The sequence below is a fragment of the Scylla paramamosain genome, chromosome 11 (assembly GCF_035594125.1).
Source record: "Scylla paramamosain isolate STU-SP2022 chromosome 11, ASM3559412v1, whole genome shotgun sequence".
Taxonomy (NCBI): Eukaryota; Metazoa; Arthropoda; class Malacostraca; order Decapoda; family Portunidae; genus Scylla; species Scylla paramamosain.
The window spans coordinates 11,972,501-11,993,433 of NC_087161.1; the positions used below are offsets into that span (position 1 = coordinate 11,972,501).

The 20,933-nt window shown below is 37.8% G+C and overlaps 1 protein-coding gene across 9 annotated transcripts in view; it reads left to right on the forward strand.

Moving 5' to 3' along the window:
- The window catches only part of LOC135104951 (uncharacterized), a 153,319-nt gene that overhangs the window by 107,637 nt on the left and 24,749 nt on the right, over positions 1-20,933 (forward strand). For all 9 annotated transcript variants that reach the window (XM_064012771.1, XM_064012772.1, XM_064012773.1 and 6 more), the window contains 3 exons: positions 1-95; positions 11,264-11,350; positions 12,031-12,207. The exon at positions 1-95 is cut by the window's left edge and continues 67 nt beyond it. In XM_064012771.1, the coding sequence (XP_063868841.1) occupies positions 1-95; positions 11,264-11,350; positions 12,031-12,207 (359 nt within the window). The remainder of the gene's footprint in view (positions 96-11,263; positions 11,351-12,030; positions 12,208-20,933) is intronic.

The following is a 20,933-nucleotide window of genomic DNA, read 5'->3' on the forward strand; positions in this document are numbered from 1 at the left end:
CCCTTCCTGAATTTCACGCAGAACTGGTATGCCTACAAGGATGGCTTTGGGGATCTGACGCGGGAGTTCTGGTGGGGCAACGACAACCTCTACAGGTGAGCTGGGGCAAAGATACCAGGAGGTTAGACACCTTGATCCATTCAGATATTACATCAATTCTATCTACCGACTGTCAGAAATAAAAACAAGTATAGCCAGTTAAAATGCTAAACTAAACTTAGAGCTGAGGTGCTATCCAATGTAAAGCTAGCAGGTTATTCTCTTCCTCCCTCTCTTCAATGAAAGTTGTCTTTTTAGTATTTTATTTAGTTTTACTTGCTTTTAGTGTTTATGATTGAAAGGTTGGGTTGATGTTCCCAAAATATATGTAATCAAGAATAGTGTAATATATATATATATATATATATATATATATATATATATATATATATATATATATATATATATATATATATATATATATATATATACATATATATATATATATATATATATATATATATATATATATATATATATATATATATATATATATATATATATATATATATATTACACTATTCTTGATTACATATATTTTGGGAACTACATCAACCCAACCTTTCAATCATTAATGATTTTCTAAGCCAAACTTCTTGTCCTATCAGTTCTTATGCTGATGATACCACCCTGCACTTTTATATGTTTTTTTCATAGACATCTAACCCTTCAGGAATTAAACAACTAATGCAGGAAAGCCACAGAATGCCTGATTTCTGAATAGTATTATCGGTATGGTTCAGTGCTTCAAAACTCCGTTACAGTATTATAACGAATTCTTGTCAGCACATGCAGAGCCAGCAATCAGCAGCAGAGGTAACAGGTAGAGCAGCTGCTCAGGTTGAGGCGAGGGCAGTTACTTTTGGGGGCCTCTGGCTCAGCCTACCTGCTTCCTCGCTCCAGGTACACACCTCACCTCCAAATGACATCACTGCTGCCAATGTGGTGCCTACTCCAAAGCTGGGACAGACCACAACCAACATACTCCCAACAGTATAACAACATTCAATCACCAAGACAATGAAAATGCATACAGAAGTGGAGAAAAAACTGAACCACTTAATACCTCATATAAAATAAATAAATTATGCGTGTACACTTGCACCAATAAACTCAATTCATCCATCTATCAGCTCAACACAACCTTCCAGATAACTATCTCCTTTTCTTCAATGACACTCAACTCTCCTCATCTTCTATGTTGAACATCCTCAGTCTGCCCTTTACTAATAATCTTAACTGGAAACCACATTTAATTTCTAGCTAAAACAGCTTCAATGAAGTTAGGTATTCTGAGTCGTCTCTGCCAGTTTTTCTAACTTCCCCAGTTGCTAATTCAGTAAAGGGGCATTATATTGAGCATACCTTACATGTATGAGGGGGAGGAGGATGTTCTACTCATACCGCTATTCTAGACAGGGTGGAATCAAAAGCATTTCATCTTATCAACTCTTCTCCCCTAACTTTGTAGGAAGAGGCAGTAGACACCTGCCGAAACGATAATTACTCCCAGTGAGGTCTAAAGCACTGTTCAGGGGGTGCTGTGAACTTATCATTAAACCCAGCTGCGACCTCACTGAATGTTTCCCTTTGTGTCTTACAACACAAGGGGGCAGTCACAGCCTGCCCTCTAAAGACAACTCTCTTCCTCCACACAAAACTACAAGCACCTAATAACACACACACCCTTCACTCAAAAATTTTAAAATCATCATGGCGACTCCTACACCAGCCTCGGAGTCCCTATCTGGGGAGGGGACCATAAATGTCCCCAGGTCAGACTGCCTTTCTGTCAACGATCCTAAGTGCCTTGACACCCCCATCAACTTTTTTTTCATTAACTTCTGCAACATTTGCGGTCTAAGATCTAATTTTCAATCAGTAGAACACCACCTCTCCTCTTCTAAACCTCATCTTCTTTTCCTCACTGAAACTCAGGTGCCTGAGGCAACTGACAGTAGCCCCTTTTCTGTCCCCTTCTACTTTCTCTATCCTCATTTTCGATCCAAAGCTGGATGCTGCGTTTATGTGCGCAATGACTTAACCTGCTCTCATGCCCACGCTCTTGAATCTTCCAAGTTTTCCACCATCTGGCTACAACTACAGAGTCACTCTCATACTAAATTTATCTGTGCTGTATATCTCTCACCTAACTCCTCTGATTATAAGAAATTCTTTGACTACTTAACCTCCAAAGTGGACCACATTCTTGACCCTCTTCCCTTTTGCAGAGATCTCCATTCTTGGAGAGTTCAATGTTCACCACCAGCTTTGGCTTTCCTCTCCCTTCACTGACCATCCTGGTGAACTAGCCTATAACTTTGCTATCCTACATGACCTAGAGCAATTGGTGCAACACCCTACTCGTATTCCTGACCATCTTGGAGATACGCCCAACATTCTTGACCTTTTCCTGACCTCTAATCCTTCTGCTTATGCTGTCATCCTTTCTTCTCCGTTGGGCTCCTCCAATCACAATATCATATCTTTATCTTGTCCTATCACTCCAATCCCTCCTCAGGATCCCCCTAAGCAAAGGTGCCTCTGGCGTTTTGCCACTGCTAGTGGGGGGGACCTGAGGAGGTATTTTGCTGATTTTCCTTGGAATGACTACTGCTTCCGTGTCAGAGACCCGTCTTTGTGTGCTGAGCGCATAACAGAGGTGATAGTGTCTGGCATGGAGGCGTACATTCCTCACTCTTTTTCTCGTCCTAAACCTTCTAAACCTTGGTTTAACACAGCTTGTTCTCGTGCTATACATGATAGAGAGGTGGCCCACAAAAGGTACTTAAGCCTTCCATCACCAGAATCTCATGCACTTTATATTTCTGCCCAGAACCATGCCAAGTCTGTTCTCCAACTAGCCAAAAACTCCTTCATTAACAGAAAATATCAAAACCTTTCAAGATCTAACTCCCCTCGTGATTTCTGGCATCTAGCCAAAAATATCTCCAATAACTTTCCTTCTTCTTCTTTCCCTCCTCTATTTAAACCAGATGGCACCATTGCTATCACATCTATTTCTAAAGCTGAACTCTTCGCTCAAACCTTTGCTCAAAACTCTACCTTGGACAATTCTGGGCTTGTCCCTCCCTCTCCTCCAACCTCTGACTACTTCATGCCACGTATTAAAATTCTTTGCAATGATGTTTTCCATGCCCTCGCTGGCCTAAACCCTCGGAAGGCTTATGGACCTGATGGGGTCCCTCCTATTGTTCTCCGAAATTGTGCCTCCGTGCTTGCACCTTGCCTAGTCAAACTCCTTCAGCTCTGTCTGTCAACATCTACCTTTCCTTCTTGCTGGAAGTTTGCCTACATTCAACCTGTTCCTAAAACGGGTGACCGTTCTAATCCCTTAAACTACCGTCCTATTGCTTTAATTTCTTGCCTATCTAAAGTTTTTGAATCTATCCTCAACAGGAAGATTCTTAAACATCTATCACTTCACAACCTTCTATCTGATTGCCAGTATGGGTTCCATCAAGGCCGCTCTACTGGTGATCTGGCTTTCCTTACTGAGTCTTGGTCATCCTCTTTTAGAGATTTTGGTGAAACTTTTGCTGTTGCCTTGGACATATCAAAAGCTTTTGATAGAGTCTGGCACAAAGCTTTGATTTCCAAACTACCCTCCTACGGTTTCTATCCTTCTCTCTGTAACTTCATCTCAAGTTTCCTTTCTGACCGTTCTATTGCTGCTGTGGTAGACGGTCACTGTTCTTCTCCTAAATCTATTAACAGTGGTGTTCCTCAGGGTTCTGTCCTGTCACCCACTCTCTTCTTATTATTCATTAATGATCTTCTAAACCAAACTTCTTGTCCTATCCACTCCTACGCTGATGATACCACCCTGCACTTTTCCACGTCTTTTCATAGATGTCCAACCCTTCAGGAGGTAAACATATGATGCAGGGAAGCCACAGAACGCTTGACTTCTGATCTTTCTAAAATTTCTGATTGGGGCAGAGCAAACTTGGTATTGTTCAATGCCTCAAAAACTCAATTTCTCCATCTATCAACTCGACACAACCTTCCAGACAACTATCCCCTCTTCTTCAATGACACTCATCTGTCCCCCTCTTCTACACTGAACATCCTCGGTCTGTCCTTTACTTATAATCTGAACTGGAAACTTCACATCTCATCTCTAGCTAAAACAGCTTCTATGAAGTTAGGTGTTCTGAGACGTCTCCGCCAGTTTTTCTAACCCCCCCCAGCTGCTAACTCTGTACAAAATGCCTTATCTGTCCATGTATGGAGTATGCTTCACATGTCTGGGGGGAGGTTCCACTCATACTGCTCTTCTAGACAGGGTGGAATCAAAAGCTTTTCGTCTCATCAACTCCTCTCCTCTAACTGACTGTCTTCAGCCTCTCTCTCACCGCCGGAATGTTGCATATCTAGCTGTCTTCTACTGCTATTTTCATGCTAACTGCTCTTCTGATCTTGCTAACTGCATGCCTCCCCTCCTTCCGCGGCCTCGCTGCACAAGACTTTCTTCTTTTCTCACTCCTATTCTGTCCACCTCTCTAACGCAAGAGTTAACCAGTATTCTCAATCATTCATCCCTTTCTCTGGTAAACTCTGGAACTCCCTGCCTGCTTCTGTATTTCCACCTTCCTATGACTTGAATTCCTTTAAGAGGGAGGTTTCAAGACACTTATTCATCAATTTTTGACCACTGCTTTGACCGTTTTATGGGACTGGCATTTCAGTGGGCATTTTTTTTATTAGATTTTTGTTGCCCTTGGCCAGTGTCCTTCCTACATAAAAAAAATAAAAAACTATCCTCTGCCTCTCCCATTGTGGCATGTTGCATTTCTTGCTTCTCATATCTTCTACAGCTGTTTTCATATTAACTGCTCTTCTGATCTGGGTAACTACATGCCTTCCTTTCTTCTGCACCCTCGTTTCACAAGCCTTTCTACTTTCTAGATTCATCCCTTTTTCTGGTAAACTTTGGAACTCCCTGCCTGCTTCCGTATCTCCTCCTTCCTATGATTTGAACTCTTTCAAGAGGGAGGTTTCAAGACACTTTTCCTTCATATATATATATATATATATATATATATATATATATATATATATATATATATATATATATATATATATATATATATATATATATATATATATATATATATACATTATTTTCTTTATTTCTTTCTTTATTTTTTTTATAGATAAGATGAATAGGGATACACCAAAGTATTTTCTTTAATTATCATTTGCAGCATTGCGTCTTACACAGAAGGCATCATCAGGCAAAAATTTCAAACATAATTGGCTATATCATAAAACAAAGTGTAAAAAAAAAAAAAAAAAAAAAACAAAGTAACCCATAGAGGGCATGGCAAAGTAAGACAACGAACATGGGAGGAGGTAAACATTAGAAAAATTAGAAAAAAAAAAAATACAGGTAAGTACATAGCTAAAAAAAAAAAAAAGACAGGACACAAATAGTGATATATGTTGATAAGCTATACTTATTTGAAGAGAAAAACAATAAAGATAAGAGTGTAGTATGGCCAGAAACAAACCTTTTATGTGTCTGCTGGTGGTGTGGTGAGGACTGACAGAGAGTGGCAATGTATGGGTTAGAATCGGTATGGTATCAGAACCCAAAAATCCGAACAGAGTTTATAAAAGATATTACTAAGTTGATGACAACTGGTTATTTATCTCTAACATCATTTATGAATTTACTTGTTCAAGTTGCAAGACTCAATATATTGGAGAAACCAGCAGGGATCTAACACAAAGAATCAATGAACATAAAGGTATTTTGACACGTACACAGAAACAAATAGCTCATCCATCATTCTCAGCATTAAGAACACATTCACACACACATGATTATCCCTTTGTGGAGAAGTATTTCAATATATTACATAAAGTTGACACGCATACAGACCTTAAAATATTAGAAGCTATTTATATTAAACACTTGAAATCTGAATTAAATAACCAAATATCATCATCATAACTATATGTTTTATATATTCTGTTTGGAGCTTTAGGTATCCAAATTTGTAGCCAATCTAACTCACACACCACCATCCTTTGTCAGTCCTCACCACTCCACCAGTGAAAGCACACAAGATTTGCTTACAACATTACACCCTTATGTATTTTACTTGTTTGCCCAATATAAGTAGTTTGTCATATTGTTCTGTTAATATATATCACTACCGTCTGTGTTTTGTTTTGATATTTTTCTAGTTTGGTCACTTAGCAGTACTGTTTGTACCAGTGTTTATCTACCTTTCCTTTGCCCGTTGCTGCTCACCTGGCTGTATTCTCTGTGGGTTACTATATCTTTATATGTGATATACTCATTTTACTTACGATGCCTTCTTTGAAGGTCAAACATTGCAATAAATGAAGAAGAAACTCTGGATGTATCCCTGTTCATCTCATCTATAACTCAGAATTTGTCTACTATCTATCCATCTATCTATCTATCTATCTATCTATCTATATATATATATATATATATATATATATATATATATATATATATATATATATATATATATATATATATATATATATATATATATATATATATATGTATAGTTTTCTGTAAAGTCCGTGTGCAATTTAAGATACTTATAACTCTGTAATTATATGTGATAAAAAGAACCTATAAAAGGGATTAGAAAGCTTGATGTATCTAGCTTTTTTCTTTAGTAATTATATTTTTAGAATTTTAACTTCAGATGTACTGTCATCAATTCAACAAAAAAAATTAGCAACAATGATGCACTTTTTAGTAATTTAATGTTCTCCGATGAAGCAAAATTTCACATTAGTCTGTGAAAAAAAATTGAGTCATGGGGCCATTCTTTTTCAAAGGGTGTCTTGTTAAATGGTGATAGCCATTTAGAAATGCTGCAAAATTACTTTATTACTCAGTTTGAACAATTAGGACTGATAGAGTATACAGCGTTTCAACAAGATTGTGCTCTTTGTCACTTTTCTCTGCAAGTTAGACAGTTCCTGCATGAAAAATTTTCGAAGAGATGGATATGAAGAGGTGGACCTTATTCTTGGCCTCCACATTTGCCAGATTTGACCCCACTGGATTTCTTTTTATGGGGGCATATGAAAACTAATGTTTATTCAATCAAACCTTGATTGTTAAAGACTTGCAAGCTAGGATAACCGATGTGATTGCTGGAATTATAGAGAAATAGGTTGATATTTTTCCGAGAGCTACAGAATTGTTTTACCCTTTTGTATTAGTAATGATGTTGAAAAATTTACAAAAAACAATATTTTTTTTTTTTTTTACAGATTCTTTCTATCACATATTACAAAATTTACAAATATTTCAAACTGTACACGGACTTTATGGACACCCTATAATATATATATATATATATATATATATATATATATATATATATATATATATATATATATATATATATATATATATATGTGTGTGTGTGTGTGTGTGTGTGTGTGTGTGTGTGTGTGTGTGTGTGTGTGTGTGTACTGTGTTAAAAAACTATGTGTACAAAATTAAATGGGTGATAGGGAACACCAAAATAAACAATTTATACTCCATGGAGGTATGTCCATAAATGCTTCCTTACGGAGCTACAGGGAAAACAGTTTCAACGTAATTTCCCAAAATTTTTAGCTCAACTTCATGAGTAATCTGTTTACATACAAACATGGTGATTTAATGTACACAACAGTATGAATATTACTATAGTAATGGCAGTATACTGCAAAAACAACAGAACATTTAAAACTAAAGTAAAGATTAACAGTCATTAATAATCATTTAAAATTGTTTAGGATAAAAATTTAGGGAAATTTTATTGAAACTGTTTTCCCTGTAACACCGCAAGGAAGGATTTATGGAATATAAAATGTTTATTATGGTATGTGTATATATATATATATATATATATATATATATATATATATATATATATATATATATATAGAGAGAGAGAGAGAGAGAGAGAGAGAGAGAGAGAGAGAGAGAGAGAGAGAGAGAGAGAGAGAGAGAGAGAGAGAGAGAGAGCGCTGAAAACAGTTTGTTTGCATTAAGTCTTTTTAACAGGTTCACATTTACCGTATTTCAAAGACTGAATTACTGTCTTACATTCTGTGTGTCTCCTCCAAATATAGAAAAGTCAATATTTATAGAAACTATAAATTAGTAATAAACAGCACCTTTTCCTATGTTTTCTAATATTTGAAATCAAGTAACTTTTTTTCTAGAACCGAATTATGGTACTGCAACTGAAGCAATAATGAGTTCAAAATTTGTTTGAAAACCAATTTGTTTAAAAAGGGAGGTGTTCGGTAACCGAAGTTCCACTGTATATATATATATATATATATATATATATATATATATATATATATATATATATATATATATATATATATATATATATATATATTGTGGAGGAGGGGTGCTGGCCAAGGGAAACAAAACTGCAACAAAAAGGTGCTGATCTTCGTACAGAGTCAAAAGCGTTAGTCAAAAATTACAGGATAAGTGTATTGAAACCTCCCTCTTGAAAAGTTCAAATCATAGGATGTAAAAATACAAAAGTAGACAGGGAGTTTGTAGAGTTTACCAGAGAAAGGGATGAATGATTGAGAATACTGGTTAACTCTTGCATTAGAGAGATGGACAGAATAGAGGGTGAGAGAAAGAAGAAAGATTTATGCAGAGAGGCCAAGCGGAGAGGGGAGGCATGCAGTCAGCAAGATCAAAAATTTTGAAGTGATAGAGCCATTAGCATGAAAATAGCAATAGAAGATTGCAAGATATGCAACATTGCGGTGATGAGAAAGAGGCTGAAGACAGTCAGTTAGGAGAGGAGTTGATGGGACGAAAAGGTTTTGATTCCATCCTGTCTAAAAGAGTGGTATGAGTGGAAGCCCCCCCCTACATGTGAAGCATACTCCATACATGGACGGATAAGGCCCCTATATAGAGTTAGTAGCTAGGGGGATGAGAAAAACTGATGGATACGACTCAGAACACCTAACTTCATAGAGGCTGTTTTTAGCTAGAGATGAGATGTGAAGCTTCCAGTTTAGATTATAAGTAAAAAAACAGACCAAGGATATTCAGTTTAGAATATGGGGACTATTGAGTGTCATTTAAGAAGGGATAGTTGTCTGGAAGATTGTGTCAAGTTAATAGATGGAGTAATTAAGTTTTTAAGGTATTGAACTATACCAAGTTTGTTCTGCCCCAATCAGAAATTTTAGAGAGATCAGATGTCAGGCATCCTGTGGCTTCCCTGCATGAACTGTTTACTTCCTGAAGAATTGGATTTTGTCGAAAAGATGTGGAGAAGTGAAGGGTGGTATCATCAGTGTAGGAGTGGATAGGACAGGAAGTTTGGTTTAGAAGATCATTGATGAATAATGGGAAGAGAATGGGTGACAAAGCAGAAATCTGTGGAACACCACTATTAATAGATTTAGGAGAACAGTGACTACCACAGCAGCAATAGAATGGTCAGAAAGGAAAACTGGATGAAGATATAGAGAGAGAATCTGTAGGAAGATAGTATGGAAATCAAAGCTTTGCGCCAGAGTTTATCAAAAGCTTTTGATATGTGCAAGGCAACAGCAAAAGTTTCACCAAAATCTCTAAAAAGAGGATGACCATGACTCAGTAAGGAAAGTCAGAAGATCACTGGTAGAGCAGCCTTGACAGAACCCATACTGGCAATCAAATAGAAGGTTTTGAAGTGATAGATGTTTAAGAATTTTCCTGTTGAGGATAGATTAAAAATTTTAGATAGGCAAGAAATTAAAGCAACAGGATGGCAGTTTGAGAGATTAGAACGTTCACCCTTTTTATGAACAGGCTGAATGTAGGCAGACTTCCAGCAAGAACTAGTTGCTTCTTTTTGGGTAGATGGCTTAGTTGTGTAGATGTTGATAGACAGAGTTGAAGGGGTTTGACTAGGCAAGGTGAAAGCACAGAGGCACAGTTTCGTAGGACAATAGGAGGGACCCCATCAGGTCTATAAGCCTTCTGAGGGTTTAGGCCAGGGAAGGCATGAAAAACATCATTGCGAAGGATTTTAATAGGTAGCATGAAGTAGTCAAAGGGTGGAGGAGAGAAGGAACAAACCCTGAATCATCCAAGGTAGGGTTTTTAGCAAAGGTGAAGAGTTTAGATTTAAAAATAAATGATGGCAGTGGTGCTATCAGGTTGAAATAAAGGAGGGAAAGATGAAAAATCAAAGTTATTGGAGATGTTTTTGTTTAGGTGCCAGAAGTCACAAAGGGGTTAGATCTTGAAAGATTTTGACATTTTACATTATATATATATATATATATATATATATATATATATATATATATATATATATATATATATATATATATATATATATATATATATATATATATATATATATATATATATATATATACACACACACACACACACACACACACACACACACACACACACACACACTCATTGATAAAATTACTTGGGAGATGATTTATTAAAAAGACTAAGAATGGCATTCTCATATTTGAAATAAGGAATGATAAAAAAAAAAGTTGTTGATTTCCATGATAAGACTAAGACTGGAATATATGGCAGTGGTGTGGTCTCCTCGTACAAGGAGAAATATTATAAAATTGGAAAGAGTACAAAGAGTAGTCACTAAGGTGGTTTCAGAGTTAAGTCGACCTATGAAAAGAGATTAAGAATGTTGGAAATTCCTAGCCTTGAAAATAGGAGAGAGGGAGGAGATTTAATAAACATCTATAAATGGTATGGAAAATGTGAACACAGTACAAGGGGACACAGTAAGAAGTTGAAGAAAGCTAACTGTAAAAGAAACATCAAGAGGTATAGCTTTCCTCACAGAAGTGTGAACAAATGGAATGAACTCAGTGAAGACATTGTCAATGCCGAGACTGCCCATGCCTTAAAGACCAAACTGGATAGATATAGAGATGGGATACTATGAGACTACTCCCCTCCTGTAAACCACAACTAGGTAAAACTAGGTAAATAAACACACACACACACACACACACACACACACACACACACATTCATTATTCACTAATGATGACAATGGTATTTTTTTTCATTTTTATGATCAGTGCTTTATCTGAATTTATGCACATTGTTTTTTATCCATCTATCTCTTGTGTGTGTGTGTGTGTGTGTGTGTGTGTCTTTATGTGTGTGTGTGCTCACTCGCAGGCTCACCTCGGAGCAAAGGATGATGATTCGTTTTGACCTATGGGACTTTGAAGGCAACTACGCTTACGCCGAGTATCTGACTTTCAGGTGAGTCTTGACCTCCAACACTTCAACACACATCTACAATCACTATAACATTTCTGCTTCTCATCACCGTTTCTCACAATTCCCGCTTCATTCATTGTTCCCAGAAACTCCACTATACTAATTACCATTGCTAATTTTCTCTCTTATTTAATTTTGTTTTGCTTGTTTGAGTGAAGACAAGAGGCTGTGCACCAGGTCATAACCGAAACCCCAAAAGACCTCATTAGGAAAATGGAAGTCTTCCCTGTGATGATCACACTGTAGGTTTCTTTGGGGTGGTAGGAATCTGGGATACAGTTGTGGTGAAGGAGAAGATGTGGCAGGTAGTGGAGTAGGAGCAGCTTCATAAATTTCTTCACCAGTCTTTACAGCAAGACATGTGTACACCATTACACACTAGACAGTGGACACATGCCTTGAGCCTTATTTGGTCATCAGTCATGCCAAATCAATATATTCCTGTTGGCAATACTCATCACTTTCCATGATCATGTCATTCTTATGACCATTGTTGCATTCACATATCATCATATATCATTCTTTTTCTTATTCCTCACATAATGCAAAGTCTCACCACTTCCAGTGCCATGACATAAAATTAGGAATCAACTGTCTCATCACTAGTTCTCCCTCTCTGTTAGTCCATTGTAGACCATTCACTCCCTCTCTTTTGGTTGCAGCATTGGGCACGAAGATGATGACTACCGGTTGCGGGTATTTGACTACAATGGTAATGCGTCTGATAGCTTCTCGGCGCACAATGACTACCTTTTCTCCACCTTTGACCGTGACAATGATAAGGCACCAGAATGCTGCCCCTGTGCACAGGCTTACGGAGGAGGGTGGTGGTTCTACAGGTAAGATGAACTCACTCTTTACTCACTGCCTTCACCATATTAGCTATCATGTTAATTTGTCCATACACTGATAACCTCTTGTCCAGTAGTTCCCAAATTTTTTCAGCTTGTTACCCAATTTAATATGCCACATTAAACGTATTATCCCTTTCACAAAATGTTATCAGTATATGCGGCCAATGCTGAGTGTCTATGTCTTGAAGCATAAATGTCAAAAAGACTCTTGGCTTGCCACACACTTAAATATTTATTTCCTTTTTTCTAATACTGTACATTCTACTCATTTTTATTTATGTTTATTGCTATATGGTTTAAATTACTTAATTATAACAGGTTTATAATAGATTTACTTTGTAAGTTTACATACTAAGACCAAGTTAACACTAATCCTAATGCCATGTACCGTATTGTTTTCATGATTTCCAAAATTCTTCACATTTTTTGTCTCCCATTCATTATCCCCCAAAATTGTTATATTACACCCAGTTTGGGAACCACTGTCCTAGTTCTCTCCCGCGTTAAATCTTTGGGAGACGGACAAGAAGAAAATAACAACAACAACAACAACATTGTGAAATGTCTTGACACCTTGCTTTGGAAATGAAGCAGGCAGGGAGTTTCAAAGTTTACCAGTAAAAGAGGTGGAACACTGGCTAACCTTTGTACATATTAGGAAACTGACAGAATAGTGGTGAGAGAAAGTACAGTACAGTTTTGTGCAGCGCTGCTGCAGTAAGCAAGGTCAGAAGAGCAGTTAACATGATTACTGTGACAGAAGATAGCAAATTAGCTAGAGATGCAACATTACAGCAGAGAGAGAGAGAGAGAGAGAGAGAGAGAGAGTTGTTGGTGTCAGTCAGCAAGAGGAGATGAGCTGATGAGACGAAATGCTTTTTATTCCATCCTGTTTGAGAGAACTATGTGAGTAGAAACCAGATATTGTAGAAAGATCAGAAGCCAGACATTCTGTGGCTTCCATATATGAATTGCTCTGCTCCTAAAGAGTTGCACATCTTGGAAATGACGTGGAAAGTGGAGAGTGGTGTCACTAGTATGTGAGTAGATAGGGCAAAGAGTAATTTAGATTAGTGATGAATAGCAGAAACAGAGGCAGTCATGGGAAAGAACCCTTAGGAACACCACAATCAATAGTCTTAGAAGAACTGCAACCATCTACCACAATAGAAATGAAATGGTCATAAAGGAAATGAGCAGAAGTTGGAAAGAGAAGGATAAAAACTGTAGGAAGGTAGGTTGGAAATGAAAGCTTTATGTTAGATTTTATCAAACATCTTTTATATATTTAAGGCAACAGCAAAAGTTTCACAAAAATTCTTAAAAGAGTGTGACCATGATTCAATGAGGACAACCAGATTACCATTAGAATGGTCGTGACTGAAATCATACTGGTGATCAGATAAAAGGTTGTGGAATGAGAGATGTTCCTATTAAGAGTACATTCATAGACTTTAGAAAACAGGAAATTAAGTCAGTAGATCGGTAATTTGAAAGATTAGAACGGTCATCTTTTTTTAGGAACAGGTTAAATGTTGGCAAACTTATAGCAAGAAGGAAAAATCTATGTTGATAGACAAAGTTGAAAGAGTGTGACCAGGCAAGGTCACAAGCAAGGTGTTTCATAGAAACACAGTTAAGGAAAACAATAGGAGTAATTACATAAGGTCCATGAGCCATCCGTGAGCTTAAGGCCAGTGAGGGCATGGAAAACATCATAAGAAAGAATTTTAATAGAAAGGTAGAAATATTCTAAGGGTGGATGCAAGACCTGAATCACTCAGAGTTTAATTTTTTAGTGAAGGTATGAGCGAATAGTTCAGAGATAGTTTTGAGATAGATGAGATGGCAGTAGTGCCAGCTATCAGACTAAAACAGAACAGGAAAAGATGAAAAACTAAAAGTTGGAGATTTTTCTGGATAGATGCCAAGAGTTGTAAGTGGAGTTAGATCTGGAAAGATATTTACATATCCCATTGATGAAAGAGGTTTTTGCTAACTGAAGAGCAGTTTTAGCATGACTCTAGACAGAAATGTAAAGCACATGATTTTCAAGAGATAAAAGGCTCAGATACCATTTGCATGGGAATTGTTACTGAAGACTACCACGGAGTAATGGGTAGCAAGCAGATGGTCCTGGGTTCAAACTCCAGATAGTGTCTGCTTTTCTACTGAGACGCTTTAGCTATTACAATGCACAAGTACCATCCAAAGGGTGCACAATCCTCTACTCAAGCAAGCGCGGGAGGCAGCCTTATGGGAGTGATATAACTTGTTATCGGATGGTACTACTGTATGGTGTAAAGAATAGCATAGCCTTCTGGCAGGATTCAATTCACGAGCGGTGCTTTTTATTTTTATTTATTTTTATTTTTTTCTTTTCTAAATCTCCTATCCCATTTTCTTATTTTGCTGAAATCTCCATCCTTGGAGACTTAAGTGTTCACCACTAGCTTTGGCTTTCATCTTTAATTGATCACCTTGGTGAACTTCACCTTTGCTATATACGTATGTACTCCATGACTTAGATTAAGAGTAACTCATATTCCTGACCACTTTGGAGATATACTTAAAACTATTTACCTTTTCCACTTGTGCTTTCAAACTGATCTCTCCACTGAGCTACTCCGATGTCAACCTTATTTATATATGAGCATATTGTCCCACCACTCCATTACCGCCTTAGGACCCACCTAAGCAGAGGTGTTTCTGGCATTACATTTCTGCCAAGTGGGAAGATATAAGAACATACTGTATCATACACTATGGACCAGAATAGTGTTTGCCACAAGACCACAGTTCATTAAAACACTTCAAACAAAGAAAGCAAAACAACTATATTTGTTAAGAAAGTAGAATGTGATGGGCTTACCTTTTCGTCAACATGACTAAAATCGTGCATCCATGTCAGAGCAAATTACTTTTTTAGGCCCTGTTCGCACAAGGTGGTTTTAGTTGCTCGACTGGAGTAGTGCAAATGTGAGGTCAGTGGAACTGTATGGGAGCGTTCACATATAGTTGCTTATCACTGGGGACCAAACGCGCTATTTGAGACATTTTTTTGCTGTTGCACGTTTTCTCAGCAACTCAAGTACACGTTATTATGCTTGGTAGGAGCAGTACACACACGGTGACAAATGCTGCAATTTCATAACAATTTGGGGCCTCATTAGCTGGTGAGACAAACACAATAGCCAATTCCCCTGGTGCAATTGGTGCAACACCCTATTCGCATTCCTGACCGTCTTGGAGATATGCCCAACATTCTTGACCTTTTTTCCTAACCTCTAGTATTGCTTTTTTTTTTTTTATGTAGGAAAAACACTGGTCAAGGGCAACAAAAATCCAATAAAAAAAAATGCCCAATGAGATGCCAGTCCCATAAAAGGGTCAAAGCAGTGGTCAAAAATTGATGAATAAGTGTCTTGAAACCTCCCTCTTGAAGGAATTCAAGTCACAAGAAGGTGGAAATACAGAAGCAGGCAGGGAGTTCCAGAGTTTACCACAGAAAGGGATGAATGATCGAGAATACTGGTTAACTCTTGCGTTAGAGAGGTGGACAGAATAGGGGTGAGAGAAAGAAGAAAGTCTTGTGCAGCGAGGCCGCGGGAGGAAGGGAGGCATGCAGTTAGCAAGATCAGAAGAGCAGTTAGCATGAAAATAGCGGTAGAAGACAGCTAGATATGCAACATTGCGGCAGTGAGAGAGAGGCTGAAGACAGTCAGTTAGAGGAGAGGAGTTGATGAGACGAAAAGCTTTTGATTCCACCCTGTCTAGAAGAGCAGTATGAGTGGAACCTCCCCAGACATGTGAAGCATACTCCATACATGGACGGATAAGGCACAGAGTTAGCAGCTGGAGGGGGTGAGAAAAACTAGCGGAGATGTTTCAGAACACCTAACTTCATAGAAGCTGTTTTAGCTAGAGATGAGATGTGAGTTTCCAGTTTCCAGTTCAGATTATAAGTAAAGGACGGACTGAGGATGTTCACTGTAGAAGAGGGGGACAGTTAAGTGTCATTGAAGAAGAGGAGATAATTGTCTAGAAGGTTGTGTCGAGTTGACAGATGGAGGAATTGAGTTTTTGAGGCATTGAATAATACCAAGTTTGCTCTGCCCCAATCAGAAATTTTAAAAAGATCAGAAGTCAAGCATTCTATGAATGTCAATGAAAAGATGTGGAAAAGTGCAGGTTGATATCATCAGCATAGGAGTGGATAGGACAAGAAGTTTGGTTTAGAAGATCATTAATGAATAAGAAGAAGAGAGTGGGTGACAGGATAGAACCCTGAGGAACACCACTGTTAATAGATTTAGGAGAACAGTGACCGTCTACCACAGCAGCAATAGAACGGTCAGAAAGGAAACTTGAGATGAAGTTACAGAGAGAAGGATAGAAACCGTAGGAGGGTAGTTTGGAAATCAAAGCTTTGTGCCAGACTCTATCAAAAGCTTTTGATATGTCCAAGGCAACAGCAAAAGTTTCACCAAAATCTCTAAAAGAGGATGACCAAGACTCAGTAAGGAAAGCCAGAAGATCACCAGTAGAGCGGCCTTGATGGAACCCATACTGGCGATCAGATACAAGGTTGTGAAGTGATAGATGTTTAAGAATCTTCCTGTTGAGGATAGATTAAAAACTTTAGATAGGCAGGAAATTAAAGCAATAGGACAGTAGTTTGAGGGATTAGAACGGTCACCCTTTTAAGGAACAGGCTGAATGTAGGCAAACTTCCAGCAAGAAGGAAAGGTAGATGTTGACAGACAGAGCTGAAAGAGTTTGACTAGGCAAGGTGCAAGCACGGAGGCACAGTTTCGGAGAACAATAGGAGGGACCCCATCAGGTCCATAAGCATTCCGAGGGTTTAGGCCAGCGAGGGCATGGAAAACGTCATTGCGGAGAATTTTAATAGGTGGCATGAAGTAGTCAGAGGGTAGAGGAGAGGGAGGAACAAGCCCAGAATCATCCAAGGTAGAGTTTTTAGCATCCACCTTTCTAATGCAAGAATTCATCAGCAGTCTCAATCATTCATTCCTTTCTCTGGTAAAGTCTGGAACTCCCTGCCTGTTTCTGTATTTCCATTTTCATATGACTTGAATTCCTTCAAGAGGTAGGTTTCAAGACACTTATCCTTCAATTTTAACTACTGCTTCAGGGACCAGGATCTTGGTGGGCTTTTTTTTATTGCAATTTTGTTGCCCCTGGCTGGCGTCCTCCTTACATAAAAAAAAAAGGGAATTCATCATTAAGAGTAGACCAGGGATATTAGATTATCACAGAAGGATGCTGACTGCTCTTCTGAACTTAATAATTGCATGTCAGCAACTCTTCCCATGGCCATGCTTCACAAGATTTTCCCCTCACTCCTGTCTCTGATTTGGCCACCTCATTAATGCAAGAATTTACCAGTACCTTCACACTTTCATCTCCATTACTAGTACACTCTGGACCTCTCTGCCTGCTTATGTTCTGTATTTCCCCCTTCCTACGAATTTACTTAAAAAAGAAGTTTTAAGGCAACTCCAAACTTCGATTGGCTCTTCTCTAGTATTAATTTCTCCTTATGAGAGAGACAGCCTATGTTTTATTTATTTATTTACTTATTATTTTTTGCCTTTGAATCTCCCTCCTATATGCAATGAAAAAAAAAAAACATTCATCATTCCTAGAACACTGGGTTCAAATATGAAAAGGTGGAGGTGGATTCATGGAGCAGAGTCAGGATAGAAATAAAGAGAAACTAGCTCTTCATTTCCAGAACATGCTCAAAAAAAGAAAAAAAAATCAACATAGGGTATGTAAACAATGTGTAAATATAGTATTACTTAATAACTTTGAAAAGAGCAAGACAAATGATGTATCGGTAGTGACTTGATATACCTGCAACTCTACACAATGGCAGTTGCTGCCCTACTCTTTCCTGTGCAGTGATTCACTACTCCATAATCACTATCTTGTATCTTTGGTCTCTCTCTCTCTCTCTCTCTCTCTCTCTCTCTCTCTCTCTCTCTCTCTCTCTCTCTCTCTCTCTCACAATAACAGTCAATGCAGTGGATGATGCATCTCTTAATTATAACATATTTGTTGTGATGCAGTGTGTTGTCTGCTAACGAGTGATACCATGATCATGGAATGCTGCTATGTGATAGCACCCCTAGATTTTCTTCTGGATAACAGGCGTGCGATTTCGTAGGAGCTACTGTGATACCAACTTTAGTGGCATCTTTCATGAAGACACTAATTAGCGATGAGGTAATAAATACAATAAATAAATAAATAAATAAATAAATAAATAATAGAAAAAAGACTACTGTATATGGCAGTAACCAGTTTGTTAAAAAAAAATAATAATAATAATCGTACATTTTCAATGGACCTGGATTGGAAAAATTTTTGACAGTAATAACTTGTAGTCAAAAGTGTGAATGCCATCAGAATCAATAACAGACCTAAGAATGTGAAGAAATCAAACTTTCATAAATTTAGGGCAGGTTGAGTAAGATGGTCTCATCAGGTGTACTATTTTTTAAAGGCTGTCAAGGTCACAAGAGACCAGAATGATCAATATGAAAGAAAAAAGTTGGCCAATAATTCTTGAAAACAGATAATTCACCATCTGCTGAAAAATGGAAGGCACATTGCATAAAACAAATTAGTTGAAAGTGCCGTTATTTGTTTTCTTTTACAAAAAGGATATGAAGTTAGCCTGACATTTGGTTAAGATTTCTAAAGATATCTTCTATTAAATTGGAGATCAGTAAAAAATGAAAGTGGATAATGATCAGATACTGTCAAATTATTGATTTACTGGTTTCAATTATAAAGATATGCATCATCCTTTTAAGGATAAGGAAGAATTAAATTAATTGGACTGATGCAACATCAGCACTAGAGTAAAGTTGTAAAAGTTGAGTTTGTAAACATCTGTTACATTTCAACAATAAAATAACAATAAGGCTAACAAAAGGGAAAAAGTCGTAGCATGAGAATATGGTCGCATTCACACAGGCTAATTGGCCAAGCAATGGTAGGAAAATGCTCTCCCACTGATTGCCACTGTTTTCGCCAACAAGCATTCATTCATACACGTCTGTTCTGCGCATCTGTACTAGAGAGCTGCATCCTCATTACAAAACGACCTTATCCTGGCCAGAGCCAGGCCGTGATCAGCCATGGTCTATATTGAACATTATATATTTATCATCAAAATCAGAGAGACGCTAGCAGTACGAAACACCAGGTCAAATGATCATAATAATAAATTATTAAGAGAGAAGGTGTGGGAAGACCTGTTACATTTTCATAACGACTTCCAAGAAACGGATTCCACAAGGAAAAATAAAGCAGCAATGTCATAAGTGAATAATAACAAAAGCTTCCTCGCTAAAGCCTGTGAAACTGAGCCTACAGATGTGTGTGTGTGTGTGTGCAGTGAGCGATAAATGAACGCCACTCTCTGATGCCACTCTGTGGAGCACCTTGGACGCTTATAATGTATGTGAGTCTGAATACATAGCTCATATAAATGGCACCTATGAAAAAATATATTCCACGCATCATACCACCAAGTTCATTGATTTCTACATTTTTTTTTTATCATAATACCTAATTTTTTACTGGAAGTACTTATTTAGTTGGTAGTAGTAGTAGTAGTAGTAGTAGTAGTTATTGTTTTTGGTAGTAGTGGTGTAGTATTACTAGTAGTAGTATGGTCTGACCGTTTTGAATTGATCGTTTAGGCGTTGTCCTTTCCGGGGATTCCCTGACCTGCGACGCTGCCAAACCCTGTACTGGGCCAATAATCAGATTAAAGCCTATGTGTCACTGATAACCTCGCTCCACACACACTACTCTCTCTCTCTCTCTCTCTCTCTCTCTCTCTCTCTCTCTCTCTCTCTCTCTCTCTCTCTGCATATACAATCAACATTTCATGCAAATTTATTTCTATCAGAAATCTATGTGTCTATGAATCATTAGAATTTGAGAAAAATCTGCCTGTCTGTCAGTCAAGCTGCCTCTCTCTCTCTCTCTCTCTCTCTCTCTCTCTCTCTCTCTCTCTCTCTCTCTCTCTCTCCATTGTGAGTTTTGTTTAAATGTGATGAGTTTCCTTTTATATACGATATTTCCCTTAAATTATGATGTTATATTTTTATTCTTTAGTTATGAGTTTTTTCCACACCACCTTTGAGGTAAAAGTCAAGCCACGTTGGTGGCTTTTGCTCTTTGGCAACACCTCTTGAGAGGTCAAGTAATGACCCACTATTAACCTTTTCTTCCCCCCCAAAAAATAGGTATTTACTGAGTAAATAAGCTCTTTTTCTTGGCTGTGGACATGATGAGAGTGAGTGGGAGAGGTAGCTTCCATCCTGGCTGGCAGCACAAGAGAAAGTGACCATGAATTAACACAGTCACTCTGACCGTGTGACCTCACTCAGTCACCCATGGAGATACCAGGAAATGTGGTGAATTGACCAATGACAGCGGTTGTTATTTTAGCCAATGACCAGGGAGAAGGACTGAGAAGCAAATGCAGGTGTTTTCCCCAAGGATTGCAAAGGTGTGAATTCCCTTGAAGGATTAAAATTAGAACAGACTGGCTGGCCATGGGCACACGTGGAATGAATATATAAACACACCGCATGTGGAATGGATATATGAAATGATATATATATACGAGTATATATATATATATATATATATATATATATATA